Below are 19,378 nucleotides of genomic sequence, written 5' to 3'. Positions count from 1 at the left end.
CAGGCTGGCAGGGTGGTGTCTGATGCCGTGCCAAGATTCTCTGCCCAGGTGGTAGAGCAGCAACACAGGCTGGTCTGTTTCTGTGCCAGCTCCTCAAACCCCCGCCCCTCTCTCCCGACCACTGTCTTTTCTGTCTGTGTATTCACATGCTCAGACACGGCTTTCCTACGCTAACTTATCCCTATTCTCAGCTTTACTGCAGCTTTCACCCCCGAACTAAAGGTGATCCTGGCCTTTTCGGTTAACAACTATCACATGTTTGCCTGTGTACAACACAGGGCAGAGGCAGGGGAGTAGAACTTAAACTCTGCAAATTAGGATATACGTTTTTTAATTAGTTTTGCCACATTTCCTCAGCAGTCGTTTTCAGATGCCCAGCCTAAAGCCAGGGGCTGTAGAAGCAGACCATAAAGCCTCAGTGTAACTTCTTGGGGGAGGAAGGGGAGTACTTCCTGGTTCTGGTCCTGCTTGTGGGTGTTATAGGAGGGTCGGGTTTATCCCCACAGGCAGGGAGGCCTTGGCCTGTAGCTGAACCTCACACTCTGATGGCCGGTGTTGACCTGAACTGCGCCCCCCGTGGTTCACCTCCCCTTCAAAAGACCACATATACTCCCTCCTGCACACTTTTTACAGAAGAACCACAAAACACCTGAGGAGGAAAGGGCACATGGACGCTGTTCTGACACATGCACACAAATGACAGAACGGAGAAAACAGAGGAATTTCTTTAGGATTTATTTCACCCGTGTGGTGAATAGAAAAATAGGATGAAGACAAAACATTTGAAGGGAAATCTAGAGACCATTTTTAATTCATTGCTTGTGTTGGTTTAAAATAAAAAATCCATAACAAAATCAAAACATTTGCATTAAGAGCTTTGTGCCTTTCTTTTCCCTGCAACCAAGAGAGAACCAAGTAAAAGTATCTTTGGAATCCATCTGAAGGGCTAATTATAATACATATCATAATCTGCTTTATCTACTACATCAAAAGTCCTATAAATATTTTTTCCTCATTTATATGCTGAAGTAGCATTCAAGATTGGGAGCGTCTTTTAATATTACACTTAAAAAAAATGGCAGAACAAAAGTATGAACATAAGTACCACCAAAGTTCAGCAAGTCACATTTTTCAGTAAAGAAAACCTTATTCGTGCAACTACATTTAACAAAAAGTAAAAGTACCACGTATGTAACCTTCAGGATATTTTCATCTTAAGCATGATTCTGTACAATTTTGCATGTTTCTCCTACCTCCCACAGTAGTCAACACAAGCGTACAATGACATAAGCCGTACACACTTTTCCATTTCTCCGACATACGGTATTTTAAGTCTTTGTATGTCGGGAAATGACAGCTCCACCTAGAGTCCATCATGTGAGGCACAAGCCTAGCATTCCCCTGTTGGACCAGTCTTTTCTCTGAGACTTAATGCAAAAAAAAAAAAAAAAAAAAGAAGCAGACACACTGTGAAACATGGTTCCAATTCCACACATCCGGTCATCTTTGGTATTGGGACAGTGGAATGCATAGTTGCAGTGATAAAGAGGGAGCTGGTCAGATCTGTGGCTGCTCAGCATGTATGCTTCGCCTCCAGCCTCTGAAGAGACGGCTCCACGCTGCTGTTTGGCTTCCGGAAGCGAGGGAGAGAAAAGAGAAGGGAGGCGTCTCCTTTTTAATTCCTGGTTTCTGCAGGGCTTGTGGTGAGAGCAGAGATACAGACCAGAGAAAGAAAGTGAGTTAGCAGAGCTTCCTCCAGCCCAGGAAGGAAGGAAGAGTTTCCGCTAGCGTCTGACTGTCTGACTTGCAAGAATGTCGCATTTGTGGCAGGGCTTCGCTCCTCTTTTTGGCAGGCTGTCTGTGACCAGCTGTCTCCTTTTCCTCCTTTTCTCTTCCTCTGTTCCTCTGTCGCCTCACGTGTCTCCCATCCAACCCAGTTTCTTTGGATTCTGCTCGACTACAGCCGCTGCAGACAAACTCAGACTGATTGGTTCGCCGGCTGTGGTTCATATTGTCCAGTTGTCCTCTTATTCCAGTCCAAGTTTTCCCATAAAATTCAGCATCAAGCTCCCAAGGTGGGGGGAGTCTAGTAAAGAGAACCTAGGAGTCCATCTCTGTGGTTGAGTTCGCCCTCCTCACCCCTGCGTCTTAGCACCTACGAAGGTGTTTTGGCCTCGTATCTTCCCGCCACCGTGGAGCCGTTACCGTTTTCCTGCTTGGGGGAGGAGCACGCTGGAATGGGACCGCTGTAGGGGGAGGAGCTGCTGCTGGTGGAGGCGGGCCTGTGGGACAGGGACAGAGGGTGGGGCAGGGGGGTGTCCCGATCCCGCTCTGTGGGGCGCAGGGCGGCAGAAGGCGGGAAAGGGAACGCCAGGGGGAATCCAGTCATGTAGAAAAGCCTGCCGACACGACGCGCCACCTGAGGAGACGAGATCGCAAGACTGTCAGTGCATCCTGTGGAGTATCACGTAATAGAGTTATGTTATAAACTTTATGGTAAAGAGAGAGAGAGAGAGAGCAGAAACAGGCTGTGGGGCGGGCTAGTTTAAGGGAATAATAAGCTATGCTACTCTAGCAGTTTGTCTTGGTCCTACGGACAGAAACACACACACTCAGACACAGAGTCCACTTGATCAAACACACACGCTGGTCTGTGGTGTGTGTACCTGTGAGCGGATCTTGAGCGCAGGCCCCAGCTTTAGTCCCATGGTGCTGAGCAGGTGCTCCTCAGTGAGCAGCGGCAATGTCTCTCCATCAATGGCCTGCTCCCGAAACACCTGGCGAAGACACAGCCGCTTCAGCCACAGGACCCATCACACACACACACACACACACTCGAAACACAAACCTGTACATCCACTCACACAACCGACAAAACGGTGACTCTATTCCAAAATGCTACATTCCACTTTTTGAGAGGGGGAAAAAAAAGATTGTTGAATATTTCTATTGCAACCTTTTACGATAGAGAATCCACTTGTGGAGAAAATGTTGATAAACTAATCATCTCTGTCCACAGTGGCCAAAGAAATCGGTTCCTGTCCTGAGTCTTAATCTATTTAATAAATCCAGTAATCTGTGTCTGTCTGTATGTGGTTTGTTTATCTCGAGAACCGTTCATCTTGATGGCTTCGCACTTGGTATGTGTATTGTTAAAGGCAAAAGGAATTGTGGTGTTGAATTTCGGGCGATTTGGACACATGATTTTTTAATATTAGACTTTATCTGCAGGCTGCGACAAGTGATGTTGTCGATCACGACTGAGTAATTTTTTGGGTTTCAGAAAACTAACCAGTACCAACCAAGTACAAAGCCCATTAGAACACACACTGCACTACTGTTCTTCCATGAATTTTTCTGAAGATAAAGCTATTTTCTACTGAGATGTGTTGTTTAGAATTAAAGTTGGTTTTCTCTACACTGAATTCAAAGTGAGGATTGTCTTAACGCCACAACCAGAATAACTTAGCGATTTTAAATGACTTCATGACTAAACACATCATCATGTAAGTATTGTATCTTTCTCAAAAGCTGGATGTTTCATTTTGGAACAATATTCAACTTTGCACACAAATACACGTTTCATTCATACACATTCACAATAAACTGCTGCTGTGCTCGGTTTAGTGTTTCTACCCTCAACGATGAGAAGCCTGAAATGCTTTAACTTGGTCACTGTTGTTCTCCAGTCAGCCTGCCCCCGGCCTCCATCTCCTCCTCCCTCTCTCTCTCCCTCCTCCCTCCCTCGCACCCGTCCACGTACTCACCTGTGTGTATTCAGCACATCCGGCCAGGCTGCTTATGAAGCCGCACACGTCCTCCACACTCCACTTGCTGATGTCCTCCGCAGGGTTTGCCGTGGCCGAGTCCTCCCCATCCATGAAAAGACCTCCCACGGAGCCTGAAAGAGCAGCAGTGGGTGAAAATGATGTGTCAATGTAAACTCTGGCTACAAAGCTGCTGTTGAGAGCGAGGATCCTGCTTCTGTTCAACGTTTGTGCTGATGCGGAACGCCAAAATTGCCAGCTTAACCCAAGTATTGGGTTTGAACATATTTTGAACTGCACTTTAGAAAGAAACTGGACACTAAAATTGGTTTAATCTTCCACAATGAGTTTGAAAAGGAAAAAATGAATTCCATAACATTTTTTAAATCATGAATTTCTCCACAGACCAACATTTACCGAAAGAATTATCAAAATATAAGAGATAATATCAGCTCCTCACACTCATTTCACTCTTGTACTATTAAATGATTATCAAGTAACTGGGGATTATGAATCATTTAACAAATATGCCCACCTCTACTGACCAGATTTTATTTTTATTTTTATGTCATTTAGCTGCTCAAGGAGGCAGGGAATTTGTTTAATGATAAAATCAAGTTTAAGGTTGTTAACAGAAAGTGTTGTGTTTGCAGTTATTATGTATATGAACAAGAAGTGTGTGTGTTTTATATGTGAACGCCCAGACTCCCTCCTCCCTCTTTTCTGCCCACGTGTCTGTTCTGCTGGTGGTGTGCTCGGGGGTCACACCGGGGTCAGAGGCAGGGCCCCTAACAGGGAGAGGTCTCCACACTGGAGACACGCAAACAGACGGTGACACTAATGGGTTTCACATGTCAGTTTTCCGCCGTGTGTGTGTGTGCGTGTGTGTCTGTGTGTGTGTCTCTGTGTGGGTGTGTGTTGGAGTATTTTACCCGTGTGAAAGTACGGGTTGGCGTAGGGGAACCCAAAGGGGAACGACTGGCCGTGAAGAGCAGGCAGCGGTGGCATGAACCCAGGGGGCAGGTGGTACTTGACGTCAGCCTTGCCCAGTCCAGGGGTGAAGAGGTGACGACTGGGTGACTCTGTACCTGCTGAGCTGCAGGGGGCGCTCAGCCTGCCCGAGCTCTCTCGAGGCTCCTTGGCACTGTCACATGCCCCCCTGCTTCCAGTGTCTTTACCCCCGTCCCTCTCTCTGTCCCTGGGTTTACTCATGGACTTGGCAGCAACGCTCTCCTGCCTCTCTGTGTACATCTCTGTCTCGCTGTCTGAGTCCCTCATCTCCTCATCCTCCCTGTCTCCCTCCCTTCCTCTGTCCTCTCTTCCACCTGTGTGGTCCCCAGCACGGAACTGTATCTGGGGGCCACGGCGTAGGGCCTTCCTGGAGTCAGCGTCAGGCCCAGCGGCGGAGCTCTGGGCCTGGGTGTCTTTGGGAGTGGAGGACGCCCCGGGTTGATGCTGCTGGTGGCTGAGTGCTAGAAGGGGCGTGCCAGCCCCGTGGCGAAGGACCAGCATTGCGTTTGAGCGGCGGGCCAGTTCCTCGCGGAGAGGGTGGCCCTCTGGGATGTCGTGGAGGCTCCGCAGGGCCGGGTGGTCGAGGGGCAGGCCATGAGGTAGAGCTCTCAGCGAGTCGGAGCCCAGGAGACGCTGCTGCTGCTGCTGTCGATGGTGAAGACTTTCCAACTCTTTCTGTCTCAGCAGCTCTGCGGACATCTCAAGTCTGAGGAAGTGAAACACATCGAGACTTTAACACCCATGCCATTGGTTTAAAACTGTACATTATTTCACATTTAAATATTGGTTAAATTGCTGTGTATTACAACTTTACATGTATCCAGAAGTTTTCTTTTGAAACAATTTAAAAAGCGGAACTTTAATGTGACAAAAAAGCCACATCCCCAAACATTTTTTACTGTGGTTACAGTTAATATTTTAAATAGCTTCTATAATCATTACTACGGTTGCAAAGGGGCGGAAAGTTTCCGGTAAATTTCCGGAAACTTTCCGGAAACTTTCCATGGGAAGTTTAGCTCGGGAATTTGGGGAATTTTGAAAAAAAAAAAAAATACGCAAATTAAACGCTGAGCAATAACAACATCATTAAAAACTCTATCTTAAAGATGTATGGAATGAAGCACACGCTGCACATTGAGTTTCAACCCTCCACTGTGCATTCTTCCATCACATGCACAGATAACTCCCAGCATCCTGCACACTACAGCACTATTGAGGCCTGCTGTAGAGTGCAGGACTAGTCAGGTAAGTTTCCATGATATTACTGGGGAAAATATATTAGCATGCTGATTGAGGATTGTTCATCTGTTCATCTAGCCTATTTCCATTAATTTTTCAATCAATTGTAAAAATTTTACAGACTATTCCAATTGTTTGGCTAACTATTTATATCTCTGGCATTGCATTAGCGTTTTTTTACAAACTTTTTCTCATCTTATTCTACAGAACAATGCCACGTGCACTCTCTCATGTATGGAGGCATTTCGTCCCATTCAATGTAGAAGGAAAGGCTGTGTACATTTGCAAATACTGTTCAAAGACCTATGTTAAGAATGACACAACGATGCAGAAGCGTATAGTCAAGTGTCCAAAGTTTCCTCAGGGCTCAAATCAGCCTATGACAAAACAAAATGTTTATATTTATGTCTGTATATGACAAGGTAAATACAGTTAGTATAAATTACCCACAAGATTTCCAGTTTATTTCGTTAATTCCCATATATTCTCGTATATTCCCGTTAATTCCCGTATATTCCCGTATATTCCCGTTAATTCCCGTTAATTCCCATGGAAAGTTTCCAACTTTGAATATTCCCGGAATTTTGCAACCCTAATCATTACATCCTGAAACATTCAAAATCAGGCATACACACCTGGCCAGATTCTGCTTCCTAAACATCTCCTGTTGCCGAGCAAAGATCTCAGCTTGAGCTGGTTGGAGGAAACCATAACCTGTGATGGAAACAAGGAAACACACACACACACTGGTAAGCAAAGAATCCCAAATGTTAGAAAACCCCATTTTTGTTGGGTGCTGTGATGTGTATCAGCTATTCAGCTGAGGCATCACTGATAACTCACCAGGGGCCTGGCAAAGAGCGGAAGGCATGCCCAGGAACGGGGGCCGCAGGTGAGGTCCTAAGGCGATGTGGGGGGCCGTGGGAGGCGACAGGAGGGGCGGCGGGTGGGACAGATCTCTGCACACACAAATATACAAGGACACCATTAGGCCAAAGTTGAATTTGACTGAATACGTTAAAATGGGGGGAAAAAAGAAAAGCGGAGGTATGTATAATGCATGATGGCTTAATGACTAGTTTTTTTATAATTTTGTTTCTCTTCCAAGTGTGTCTCCGCTCCGGCGTTGTGAGTCTGCGCACGCTGACACACACCAATGTATGCAGTGTATTTTTATCAGTGGAGCTCCAGAGGCCCCCACGTCGCCCCAGTGCCTCATCAGTCTTGCCACGCCACAACAAGCGCCGCTGGCCATAGCTGTACCCTGGACTGCAGCCTCTCCTTCCCCTGCCGCCACACACACACACACACACACACACACACACACACACAATATATAGACACAGATAGACACATACACACAACTCCAGACCCACACACATAATGAGAGCTGAATGCACAATGCCAGTGTGTCATGCTCCGACAGCTGGGGCGGCCCCTGTGTCTTGACCGGGGCCATGGGCTGAAGGACCTTCTAATTAACACTCATCCCTCCTCTCTCTCTCTTCTCTCCCCTCTTTACGCCCTTCTCCCGGCTTCCCTCCCTCCCTCCCTCTCTCGCTCTCTTGGCTGCATTGAAGCCGGTGAAAAGATGGAGCGTCCTGCAACGTCTGCTTCTGAAAAGGCCTCTCTCCATTATTTGCTTCGTCTTTTGTCCTCCTTAAGGGGGGGGGGGAAGGCGCCTCTCACCTTGCTCCCTCTCTCTCCATCTCTTGTTCCGACTAACCCATCTTTTTTTTTATTTATTTTTTTTTTACTCCGGTCTCTCTACTTCTCTGTGACCTCTAAATATCTGTATTGTTCGTGTCTTTCTTTCACCTCTCCATATTTCTCTTCTCCCTCTTCATCACTCCATTTCATCCCGTCTCTTTATACCAGCTTCTTTACATCTCTTTCACTTCCTCTCCCACTTCTCGTCTCACTTTAGTCCCGTCTCTCTTTCGATCCCTCTTTCTTTGAGTTCTTCTAATCTTCATGGTCAGAGGATCTGGTCTTGATGATGATGATGCTTGCCGGACATCTCCAGCCACAGCTGTCCTCCAGGGCCTTTCTGAACTCACTCTCCAGCTTCCCACCCACACCTCTACCTCTTCCTCTTCCCTCTGCTCTCTCTCTCTTGTTTTTTCTCCCCATGAGCTGCTGCCGTCACACCAGCCGGAGCTCAGCTGTGTGCGACTGCCACCACACAAAAGCATACACGGGAAACAAGCTGAGGAAAACAACAAAAATCAAAACCAACACTGGGACGCATGCGACCGCAAATATTGTTTTGCAACCGTGTTCGAATTAGCTAGCGCCTGCATGTCTCCCACCTCGCTAAATGACGAGGGAGAAGGCGGGAGAGAGAGAGAGAGAGAGAGGGAGGAATTGCAAAGAGGGAGGGCGCACATTGGAGTGCGGAGAGGTGTGTGTGTGTGTGTGTGTTGGGGGGGGGGGGTTGAAGCCAGTTCCTGAGAGGGGGAGGGGGTGAAAACCATTCATCGATCGCCTCCGCCGCTGAAATGTTAATGCTAATCGTATAACCGCTCTCTCCGGCGGTGCCTCGCACTCCAGTGGCAGCTCCAATTAATCTTGCTGCGGCGCGTGACCCCGGAGCCGCGAGCCGGGGCCCTGCTCGCCGCTGCTTATGTAATTACACCGCCCAGTGTGTAATCACCTGGCCTAATCCCTCTGGGCTAGCAATTAGCCTCGCGACGCACAGTTCCACTGGGCTACGCCGAGGCGCCCGCGAAACTCCAATCCACCCTGCAATGGCTCCCGCATGCCAAACACCCATCAGCCCCCCCCCCCCCCCGCACCCCAACCCCAACCCCTCTCTTCTGATATTCCATCTCTTTCTTCCCTCTCCTTACACACTGCCTACCATTGCCTGGCGTTAGCCCGCAGATGAATAACGGTCAATTAAAGCTGCATGACTGGGGCTGCCAGGCGTCTGCGCCACCATAATTAGGCCTAATCATGGGGAGTGAGAGAGACGGAGGGAGGGAGAGAGAGAGAGAGAGAGGGAGAGAGAGAGAGGGAGAGAGAGAGAGAGTTTGTGTCTGACACTCCCTTCCTCCATCTCTCCCTCTTTTCCTCCTTTTATAGGAGGCAATTTTGAGGGAGGAGTGGCAGACATTAGTTGTTTTGCTCTTAGGCTCTGTGTGTGTGTGTGTGTTTTTCTTTTTGCCCTATCTCTGCATTTTGTTGGCAAACCACAAACATGCTATAAAAAGCCTCGGCAAAAACACTCACCTAGTTTTTGCATGAGACTGAAAATGGGCAGATTCACAAACGCAAGGTGGGTTCATAATCATGAAAAACTATATCACAGGAAGCCCCCCCCCCCTCCCACTTCTCTCTTTTTCTCTCCTTCTCTCGCTCTCCTTCCCTCGCTCTCCTTCTCTCTCTCTCTCTTTCTCTCTCTCTCTCTCCTCTTCTTCTTCCGCCTGCAGTGAGGCCAGGGGCTCCTGGGGAATTCACTGTTGTGTGACGACCTGTCAGAGTGGCGACAGCGGTGTGTGTGCGCGTGTGTGTGTGTGTAAATGTGTGTGTTTGTGGCGGCGTGCATGTGTGTGTGTGCGTGCGACAGGGCTGCCCTTAATGATGGGAGCGTGGGGGGATTAGGAGCGCCGCGCGGCCGCCTTCGGCTCCTTCTCCGCAGGAACACATTTACACAGGAAGCTCATTAAAATGGATGAGGCTCCCTCCATGCTCATTCCCTCTTTCTCTCCCCCTCTCCCGCCCGCCCTCCATCTCTCTCACTCTCTCCCCGTCCCTTCTTTCCCTACCGCTATCTCACACTCTGTGCATCTCCTCACTCCCTATTTTTGTTCATCTCTCTCTCTCTCCTTCATTTCCTCCTCTCACCCTCTCCCCTCTTCATCCCCATTTTAACCTCCCATGTTTTCCACTTCCTCTCTCTCTCGCTCCCCCTTTTTCTTTACTTTTCTCCATCCTTCCCCTATTTGCCTTGCAGATGTTCGGTGAGCTTAGTGCCATTTAAGGCCAGACAAATGGAGCACCAGGCTCTAAGCCCATCGAGCGGCCCTAATGATTTGTTTTTAACAATGGGCCCTAATGGGCCCCAGATAATCAATGATGAGGGGTCGATGGAAAGGTGAGCCATGGAGAGCGCTGGAGAGGGGTGAGCATCTGTCTCTAGCTCACTTCCTCACTCTCATCTTTTCATTCTGTACGTTTTTTACGTTTTCGCTCCAATTATCTTGATTTTAATTTCCTCCTCACTTTGGACTCATTTTACTCTCACATGTTTTTTACCCTTTTTTTGCACTTTCTGTGCGTTTTATTGGGAGGTGGTACAGCACATGAGATTGGGACAACACGGTATTGTTATAAACCACAATCAGTGATACAGCGTAATACGGCCAATCATGCAGTCTGCGATTCAGCACCCAAACGTGTTGGATGGAGTCCAGGATTTATCCAGGCCTGTCGTGCCCAGAGAGTATTACTGTACGTTGAAGCACAATAAGAACTCAAAGTTAGAAACTGTTCTAGAAATGTTTAGTGCAGTTGCATTCAGATCTCCGTGAGTAGAATGTACGGGACTTACTCTAGAACATGAAAAAATGACCTCTGAATATGAATATGTCAGAAAACGTTTGGCCCTATGGTGAATGTGCACGTGAGAAAATGCATTTTTTTTGTTTCACTAATTCTTTACTTTTTCTTTCTCTTTGCATTCTACAATTTGGACATAAAACCAATTTTCTTCTCCCAATCATATTGAGAGTTTAAAGGGGTTAAAGAGGAGGCAGGGGGCGGTAGAGGGGGGAGGGAGTGAGGTTGGAGATGGATGGATGGATGGAATGATGGATGGAATGATGGATAGAGGGATGGCCGAGGCCTGGTTAACTCGCACCAATCCTGTGTGGCTAATTACTCGGCGTGCTGTCGGTGAACGGCCACAGCTCACTGGCTGCATTCACACTGCACCACTGGCCACACACGCACACATTAGGAGACATATTCACACAAACAAACCCAGATTCAGTCCGCCTAGATGAGCACGCATGCAGACCGCCAGCTCGAGAAATGGAACAAACACAAACGAACGACCCCCCCCCCCCACATCCTCGCCTAAACACACACACACACACACACACACAGACACACACACACTAACACACACACACAAACAAACCCACAGCCTACCAGAGCTGCACCACACAGCGCCTGGCCGTTCTGCTTCCTGCTTATATTCCCGCCCCTACCCCTCACCCCGCCACCCCCCCCCGCTCTCTCTGTCTCTCACTGTCTCATACGCACACACACACACACACACAAACGCCCTCCATCCCCCCCCTGCTGCCGCACCGCCGGCCCATTATCGATCCCCCGCCTCTCCCCGCGCCACATAAATAATCGACAAGCAATTACCCGCCCACTCCCGCTGCCCCCGGCTTTGTTTGGGAGGCGCAGGGGCCAGGCGCTGGGGGGGGTGGGGGGTGTGGGGGGAGGGAGAGGAGGGAGAGGAGGGAGGAAGAGCCGGGGATGCAGGCGTGCGGCTCCACGGTGGTAGCCAAGAGGTTATTGGATCCTTAGTTTAGCCATGAAATTTGGAGACACACACTAACACATGTAGTCACACGCGCACACACGCATACGATACAACTCATTGAAAAAGCCGAAAAACAAGATCAGATCTTGTGCTGGGAATGTGTGGAAGAATGGGAAGAGAAGTGCGGTGGTGCAGGGATGCGAGCGGGCCTTCTTCTGTTTGTGTGTTTGTGTGTCGAGATGTGGGTGTTGGGCTTTATTAATGATTTATAACACTGGTATTGCAAGCAGAGCATGGTTGCATTTTCGATAGCTTCCTACAACGCATTGACATTGACATTCAAGCCAAGCCTGTGATTGCGTCCGTAACGTACCTGTCGGTGTAGTGTGCGTCCCGGTGCTGAGGCAGACCCTGCTTGCGTCTCTGGCTGGAGGAGGACGAGCTGCCGGCCGAGGGCAGGTGAGCTTCTAAGGCCACGGGGTTCCTCACCGCTGCAGCCAGCGCCTCCTGACGAGCACGGAGGAGTTCTGAATGTGGAGGAAAGACGGGAAAGCACAGTGAAGGGAGAGAGACAGGAAGATAAGGGTCCACAAGGCAGAGATGATGCAGGAGGAACGGTGAGAGGAAAGAAAAAGGAAAGAGAGAAGGGGAAGGGATAAAAACAAATTAGAATTCACGTCCCCCTCAAGATCCTGAAAGAAACTTAAGAGGCAATATGAGACAGAAACTCAACCGCTAGCTTAGTTGATGGTTTCTGTTAAGTGTGTTGCACATGTGCTGTAAGTAAACTTTAAAAGATTTTTAGGAAAACACAGGAAAACAGAAGTTGGTGATTGTACTGTAGCGCTGGATGTGAGGGTGTAGTTTGCACACGGCTAATAAAAAACACCAATAAGTTATTTTAAAAACCCCAATTGGCTCATTCCACATTATTAGTGAAAGTGATGCCGATGCATTTTCTAATCCCCATGTTACGCCCATGGACGTGTGCAGACACATGCATGTAAACACTCACACCGCACACAGATAAACAGAGCTGACGTTTTGGCAGAGGTGTAAGAAATGAGCACATCGCATCGAAACCCATGTGTCGAGGTGTGGAAGCCAGCTGACCACTTCCAGGCGAATGTGAGGAAATGAAGAGGTTGATGCAGAAAATTGAAATTAAATCAATATGGTGTATTTGACATTTTTTTTACAAAACAAATCAGGCTGACAGCATCTGGGTTTTTGTACAATCAGAGCGAGCGAAAAAGCAACTTCACACTTTGAAACATCCCGGCCTTCACCACCATCATCCCACCTTCTTCCTCAATCTCAGCCTGCCCTCCTCTCTCAAATTTCTGCCCTCCACCACTCGCCTTATTCCATCTTTCCCTCTCTCCGCTTGTCCCCTCTCTCCCAGCCACCTCGGCTCTCTCACTTGCCGTCGCAGGAGAAGGAGACACCAGGAGACACGGCTTCTAATGAGAGAAAAATCCATCCTGCTCTCTCTCTCCTGCCTCAATCTATCTACAAACCCACCTCCTCCACACACACACATACACACACACACACACACACACATACACACACACACACACACACACACACACACAGGCACGCACGCACGCACACACACGCACACACACTTTTTTAATTAGACAGATCCCTCAGGAGCTTGGGGCCATTTCCGCCGCCGGTGCGGGTGTGATGTGTGTCTGTGTGATTTAGGTGCTTGCGTATGCGTGCCTGACTGTGTGTTTCTGTGTGTGCTGAAGCAGCTGAGCGGGCGCCGGGATGGGGGGGGTGAAGCGACAGATATTAATGCGGCCTAGCTCCGGTGTATCGATCTGTTTGCTGCGCCAGGCCGCAGGGGACTCGGCTGGCGGCAGACAAGGGTGTTTGTGTCTGTGTGTGTGTATGTGTGTGAGAGGAGGGAGGAAGAGAGATAAGGGAAGGATCAGAGGGAACTGGAGACCAAGAGTGCACAAACACGCGCACACACACACAAACACACACACACACACACACAAACATGCGCGCACACACACACACACACACACACACGCACACACACACACACACCCACAGAGTCTTTCGTACACTTGCATACATGGTGTTGGGGGTGACAGGGTGGAGGCGCTGACCTCTAAGAGTTGTGGTCACAATCCCACCTCACCAATTATTTTGTATGTCTGCTTCAGTTAAAGGGCCCTCTGGTGATTTAGTGTTGCATTTCCAAAAAGTTTGGACACTTCCAAGAGACAAATTTGAAAAAGAATGAACAATCAATGCAGCGGAGCCTGAAATATTCAGGCTACATCGCAGCCAAAAAGTGACCGAGAGAGAATCCAGGTCGAGCTCCAAGAACACTGGATCTTACACTTCCCATAATGCCGATCAATAGTGTCTTAGACGAGATCCTCCCTGCCCATGTCTTTCAAACTCCATGCACAGTTTGTATCACATTTACTTTGTGTACTTAACTTTAGTAATTTTATGAGATATAGCTGTGTGTCTCTGGATTTTTCCAGGCTGGGCCACATTAGACTGAATACAAGTTTCCACGGGCTGAGCAGTTCTCTCTGTGATTGGTAAATTGTCTGTGACCAGGGTTTAAAAATAATGAGGTCATGAGGGCAATAGGGCAGTAGGACCCCACCCACTTAAACCACACGCCAAAAATGATTCACCTTTGATAAGTTCCATTTTAAATTTAAATTGAAACTTTACACTGTTTGGTAGAATAATGTTTCGATTTCTGAACCAAATCAAAGATACTATGTCAAACAAACCAAACTGGAGTGAGTGGTATCTACAGCTCTGACTTAGAAATGTAAAATAGTTGGAGTGCTTTGTTAAACCCAGACAATTAAAGCTATGTGACACTGTAGAATTTTTTTATTATTTCTCTCCTAAGTATTCCTTCCAGTTTTCCTCTTATTCTCTTCTATTTTTTATCCAGTCCATGTCTGTAAAGCTTCACATGACAGAGATGCCTTATTCGGGCTCCACCTTTCAGTGTGTATGTGTATGTGTATGTGTGTGTGTGTATGTGTGTGTGTGTGTGTGTGTGTGTGTGTGTGTGTGTGTGTGTGTGTGTGTGTGTGTGTGTGTGTTCTGGTAATCATCACACCGCGGGGACCGGTGACTGTTTACACAGTCACGTCATGGGGACCGGTTGCGGTGTGGGGACCGAAATGCCGGTCCCCATGAGGATTACCCTTTTAAATGAATACTAGAGCTACTCTGAAGGTGCCTGTGAAGTTTGAAGCATTGGCCCATATTACATGTTTTTTGGTAAATGTTAGTGTGTGAGCATTGCTCAGTAGTGTCCCTACTTTTTCTAGCTAGTACTGCACCCACTGCTTCACACACACACATCTTCCAAATATGGTTGGGTGCCACCCACTTCCTGGTCCCCATTAGTAATGATTAAAGCAGCGATGACATTTTCAGCAATCAACAGTAAAAGAAGACTTTTTGCTGGAGAAACTAGCTAAGAAGATAAGAACTTGTGCAGAGGAGCAAAAGTAAGACATAAGGTAAGCACAGTTGTATCTTAGATAAGTATAAGCAGTGTTGAACCCTCAAATTACATTAATTACCATTACCTAGCTGGCATGATTAATAGCTATGATTAGCTACAAAGGCTAAGTGTATGACCTCAAATGTTTTACTGCGTTTCTCTAACTACTTGCAAGCATGATGCATATGTGAAGGAGTTTATGTGCAGAGGAAATGTAACCTGGCTGCTCTGGATAACCTCTATTTGGAAGCTGGTTATGAACAGGCCCTTTAAACTTTTCTTATTTAACAATGGGCACGTTCATGTGGAAGAGGCAGAGCAGGTTATTAAAGCATCATGGTCAGAGGCATACATCTGGAATTAAATGATAGAAGGAGGATTCAGAGCCGGCGAGTAGGAAAGTTCATAGTGTTTTTAACAGCTCACAGACGTGAGACTGGGAGAATAAAAATATCTCAGCATGAAAAATCTCCCTTTTGACTCTTTGTTGATAATGTGGACATGTCCAAATGCTTGTAACATTGGTGTACATGCAAAACAAAATACAATGACTATTATTTTGCCATCATCTTCGATGTGCTGTAAACAAAAATACTATGCTCTCTGCTACTGAATGTGTACATCATGTCATGCCTCTGGCTTGCTCTACCCAGGCACGTCCTCCTGTCTGAATTCTCCTGCTGTTTTCTTTATATGTGAAAGCCATACTCCTTCACAATTATTCAGACATTATCATTTCTCATTTAAGCTGTTTTCAGGCATGACCTGCAGGTAAAATCCAAATAATTGGCTACAGTATTGACCCAGTTTACCTTTCACACATGCACAAGACAGATATACAGTACATATATGTTTGTATGTGTGTAAAGTTTATGCAACAACGCACGAGAGAGTATGCATCACCCTGTAGGCAGAAACTATACTCATGACAAAGAGTAAAGGAGAAGGTTTCTGTAGTTGAATTTTGCAAGAAAAACAACCCTCATGAGGATTGAGGCAACAACAGCAATTTTTAATACCACCAGTCTTACTAAGCAAGTAAACAATTTTTTTTTAATCTTTTCCTGCAGAAATGGCACCATGCATCAGCCCCTTTCAGGATGCAATTCAACATGTTATTTCACAGACTGACAAAATCTGCAAATTAGAGGTCCAGTATATTAATGCAGTAAAAGGTGAGGTGGTATCTGCTGTAAATTATCAATAAATAATTATCATTTAAAATCTAAAGAAAAGCTCCAGAATACATTTAATATGGACTAGAATGCTGGTCAGTTTTGGTTTGTTTTGTATTATATATCAGCATAAACTCATTGTTAACAAATATAATTAATGGATCTTTATTGAAAATGTTTTTATTGTTTACAGGACGTGGCGTATTTGCAAAGGGTACAATTTGTAAAGGAGACTTTGTTGTACAATATAGGGGGGATATGATAAGTGATGCAGAATCACAGAGAAGGAGAAAACTTTACCACCCCTCATGTGCTGCATTCATGTTTGCCTTCAAGTGGAGAGGGAAAACATGGTGGTAAGACTTAAGAATACCTAAACTAGACTCCATATACTATACTAAGCTCTACTACGTGGGTCTCTGATTTTATCGTGATATATTGTGACATTTGTATTTTTTCTTTTCCAATTTTTCCAATTTCTCAAGTGTTGATGCCTCCAGAGAAGATGGCTCAATTGGGCGACTAGTTAATGATGAACACAGACGTCCTAACTCGAAAATGAAAAAAATGTATGTTAATGGAGTACCCCACCTTTGTGTATTTGCCCTGGATGACATCAAAGAAGGAGAAGAAATCACCTATGATTATGGAGGTGAAGACTGCCCATGGCGAACACAAGTATGTTGCAAACACAGTAAATACAATGAGTCAAGTATGACAACATTTTAGTAGAATGAGAAATATGTGGAACTAATTTGGCTGTATTCATATTTGCAATAACCATGTACACTATACATATACAAAAAATACCAGGATTGACACAACTTGTTTGGATTTTAAGCTGCAATGCATGAGTGACCACTAATTATAGTGAAAATAACAGGAACATGTAATTACAAACAGGAATCTGATTTACAAAAGTTTTAAGGAGCTATTGAAGGTCAGTTAAGATTATTATAGATATTATGTTACTGCACTGAATGATCCTCTTTTAACACTTCATCCTAGCAGGGTTGTCTACAAACCTCTGCTAGCAGCCTGAAGCTGTGCTTTTGATTTATATGTGAAATAGTGCAGCGTGTCCAAGCTTTTCAATTTCCATTGGATGAATGGAAATGTCATTGATTCACCTGCATTAGCATAGATGAGATTATGATATTATAGGTTTGTCACTTTAGTGACTGCAAGCAATAGCTTTGGTTAATTTAGGATCTCAACAATGTTTTTACAATGACATCTCCAGGAAAACCTTTTGTCGCTTCTGTTTAAATCGAATACTACTGATGACGTGGCAGGTTTTTGCGATGACCACTGATTATGTAATGGCTCTTGAAGGGCTGTCCCAATTTGATGGGGAAGATTTCAACCACTACCCCTTATAACTGTTTCAAGGGGCAAGATAACCCTGTAAAACAAGGGATAGGGTTAGGGAGAAGGGGCGAAATGGGTTCGGGCATAAGCACAAAGCATTGAAATGCTATTACTTTATATGGTAAAGAATCAGGGTCATATTCTAAATGTATTCAGTCTCGCTTATGACATGGATGTAATCTGAAAACTTTGTCTGAATAGAAATATTACAATATAATAGAAGTTAATGTTTGGAACGTTTTACTTTTGTTTACAGACGACCAGCATCACTGTTGACACCATGGAGGAGGATGACTCTGATCCTGTTCACTCAGAGAGTCTGATAGATGGTGCCTTTGCGCCAAAGACCACACCTGAAGAGGTAAGTTCATGTCCATCACTATTTTTTCATTATTTTGTTACTCTATGTTCAGAGTTCGTGTAGAAACTGTGTGTGAACAATTAGGTTAAACTGGTCCCCACAATGAACTATAATGTTGGGTGTAAAATGTCCCCACAAAGCCTGTGTTAAGTTATGTGAATGAGAAAGAGCTTCAATGGTCAGAAGTAATGTAAATTGGTATACAATGACATTTCAAGTCATACATCTTGAAGGTTAGTGTTAGAGCTATATTCATGCTAGATTTCAAACCTCACAGTATTTTCTTTCTTGATAAATTATCACTCTACATTTTGGAGTCACGAGGTCCCCACAAGACACCTTCTGACAGTGTGTAACCACAAAACACCTTCTGAGAGTGTGCAAGTAAAAACAGTTTTTGAAAAGTTAGATGAAACTGGTCCCCACAATGAACTTTAATGTAGTGTGTAAAATGTCCCCACAAAGCCTGTGTTAAGTTGTGTAAACGAGAAAGAGCTTCACTGGTCAGAAGTATTGTAAATTGGTATACAATGACATTTCAAGTCATACATCTTGAAGGTTAGTGTTAGAGCTATATTCATGCTAGATTTCAAACCTCACAGTATTTTCTTTCTTGATAAATTATCACTCTACATTTTGGAGTCACGAGGTCCCCACAAAACACCTTCTGACAGTGTGCAAGTACAAACTGTTTTTGAAAAGTAAGATAAAACTGGTCCCCACAATGAACTATAATGTTGTGTGTAAAATGTCCCCACAAAGCCTGTGTTAAGTTGTGAGAACGAGAAAGAGCTTCACTGGTCAGAAGTAATGTAAATTGGTATACAATGACATTTCAAGTCATACATCTTGAAGGTTAGTGTTAGAGCTATATTCATGCTAGATTTCAAACCTCACAGTATTTTCTTTCTTGTTAAAATATCACTCTACATTTTGGAGTCACAAGGTCCCCACAAGACACCCTCTGACAGTGTGTAACCACAAAACACCTTCTGAGAGTGTGCAAGTAAAAACTGTTTTTGAAAAGTTACATAAAACTGGTCCCCACAATGAACTTTAATGTTGTGTGTAAAATGTCCCCACAAAGCCTGTGTTAAGTTGTGTGAACGAGAAAGAGCTTCACTGGTCAGAAGTAATGTAAATTGGTATACAATGACATTTCAAGTCATACATCTTGAAGGTTCGTGTTAGAGCTATATTCATGCTAGATTTCAAACCTCACAGTATTTTCTTTCTTGTTAAATTATCACTCTACATTTTGGAGTCACGAGGTCCCCACAACACACCTTCTGACAGTGTGCAACCACAAAACACCTTCTGAGAGTGTGCAAGTAAAAACTGTTTTTCAAAAGTTAGATAAAACTGGTCCCCACAATGAACTATAATGTTGTGTGTAAAATGTCCCCACAAAGCCTGTTTTATTTAAATTGTGTGAACGAG

General features: G+C 45.5%; 1 protein-coding gene across 2 annotated transcripts in view; it reads right to left on the bottom strand.

Annotated features, from left to right (window-relative positions):
• Window positions 1-719: 719 nt before the first annotated feature.
• samd11 (sterile alpha motif domain containing 11) overlaps window positions 720-19,378 on the bottom strand; it is a 67,717-nt gene continuing 49,058 nt past the window's right edge. Inside the window, exons 7-13 of one of the 2 annotated variants that reach the window (XM_061075273.1) lie at window positions 11,894-12,047; window positions 6,861-6,976; window positions 6,653-6,731; window positions 4,700-5,484; window positions 3,768-3,901; window positions 2,667-2,777; window positions 720-2,419 (exon numbers count right to left, since the gene is read on the bottom strand). In XM_061075273.1, coding sequence (XP_060931256.1) covers window positions 2,156-2,419; window positions 2,667-2,777; window positions 3,768-3,901; window positions 4,700-5,484; window positions 6,653-6,731; window positions 6,861-6,976; window positions 11,894-12,047 — 1,643 coding nt within the window. In that variant the 3' untranslated portion in view covers window positions 720-2,155. The remainder of the gene's footprint in view (window positions 2,420-2,666; window positions 2,778-3,767; window positions 3,902-4,699; window positions 5,485-6,652; window positions 6,732-6,860; window positions 6,977-11,893; window positions 12,048-19,378) is intronic. The other variant, XM_061075274.1, reaches the window with a different exon arrangement.

This window comes from Limanda limanda, chromosome 7, assembly GCF_963576545.1.
Source record: "Limanda limanda chromosome 7, fLimLim1.1, whole genome shotgun sequence".
NCBI classification, from domain to species: domain Eukaryota; kingdom Metazoa; phylum Chordata; class Actinopteri; order Pleuronectiformes; family Pleuronectidae; genus Limanda; species Limanda limanda.
The sequence above is the reverse complement of the archived record's forward strand: the minus strand, read 5'-3'. Positions and strand labels throughout refer to the sequence as shown.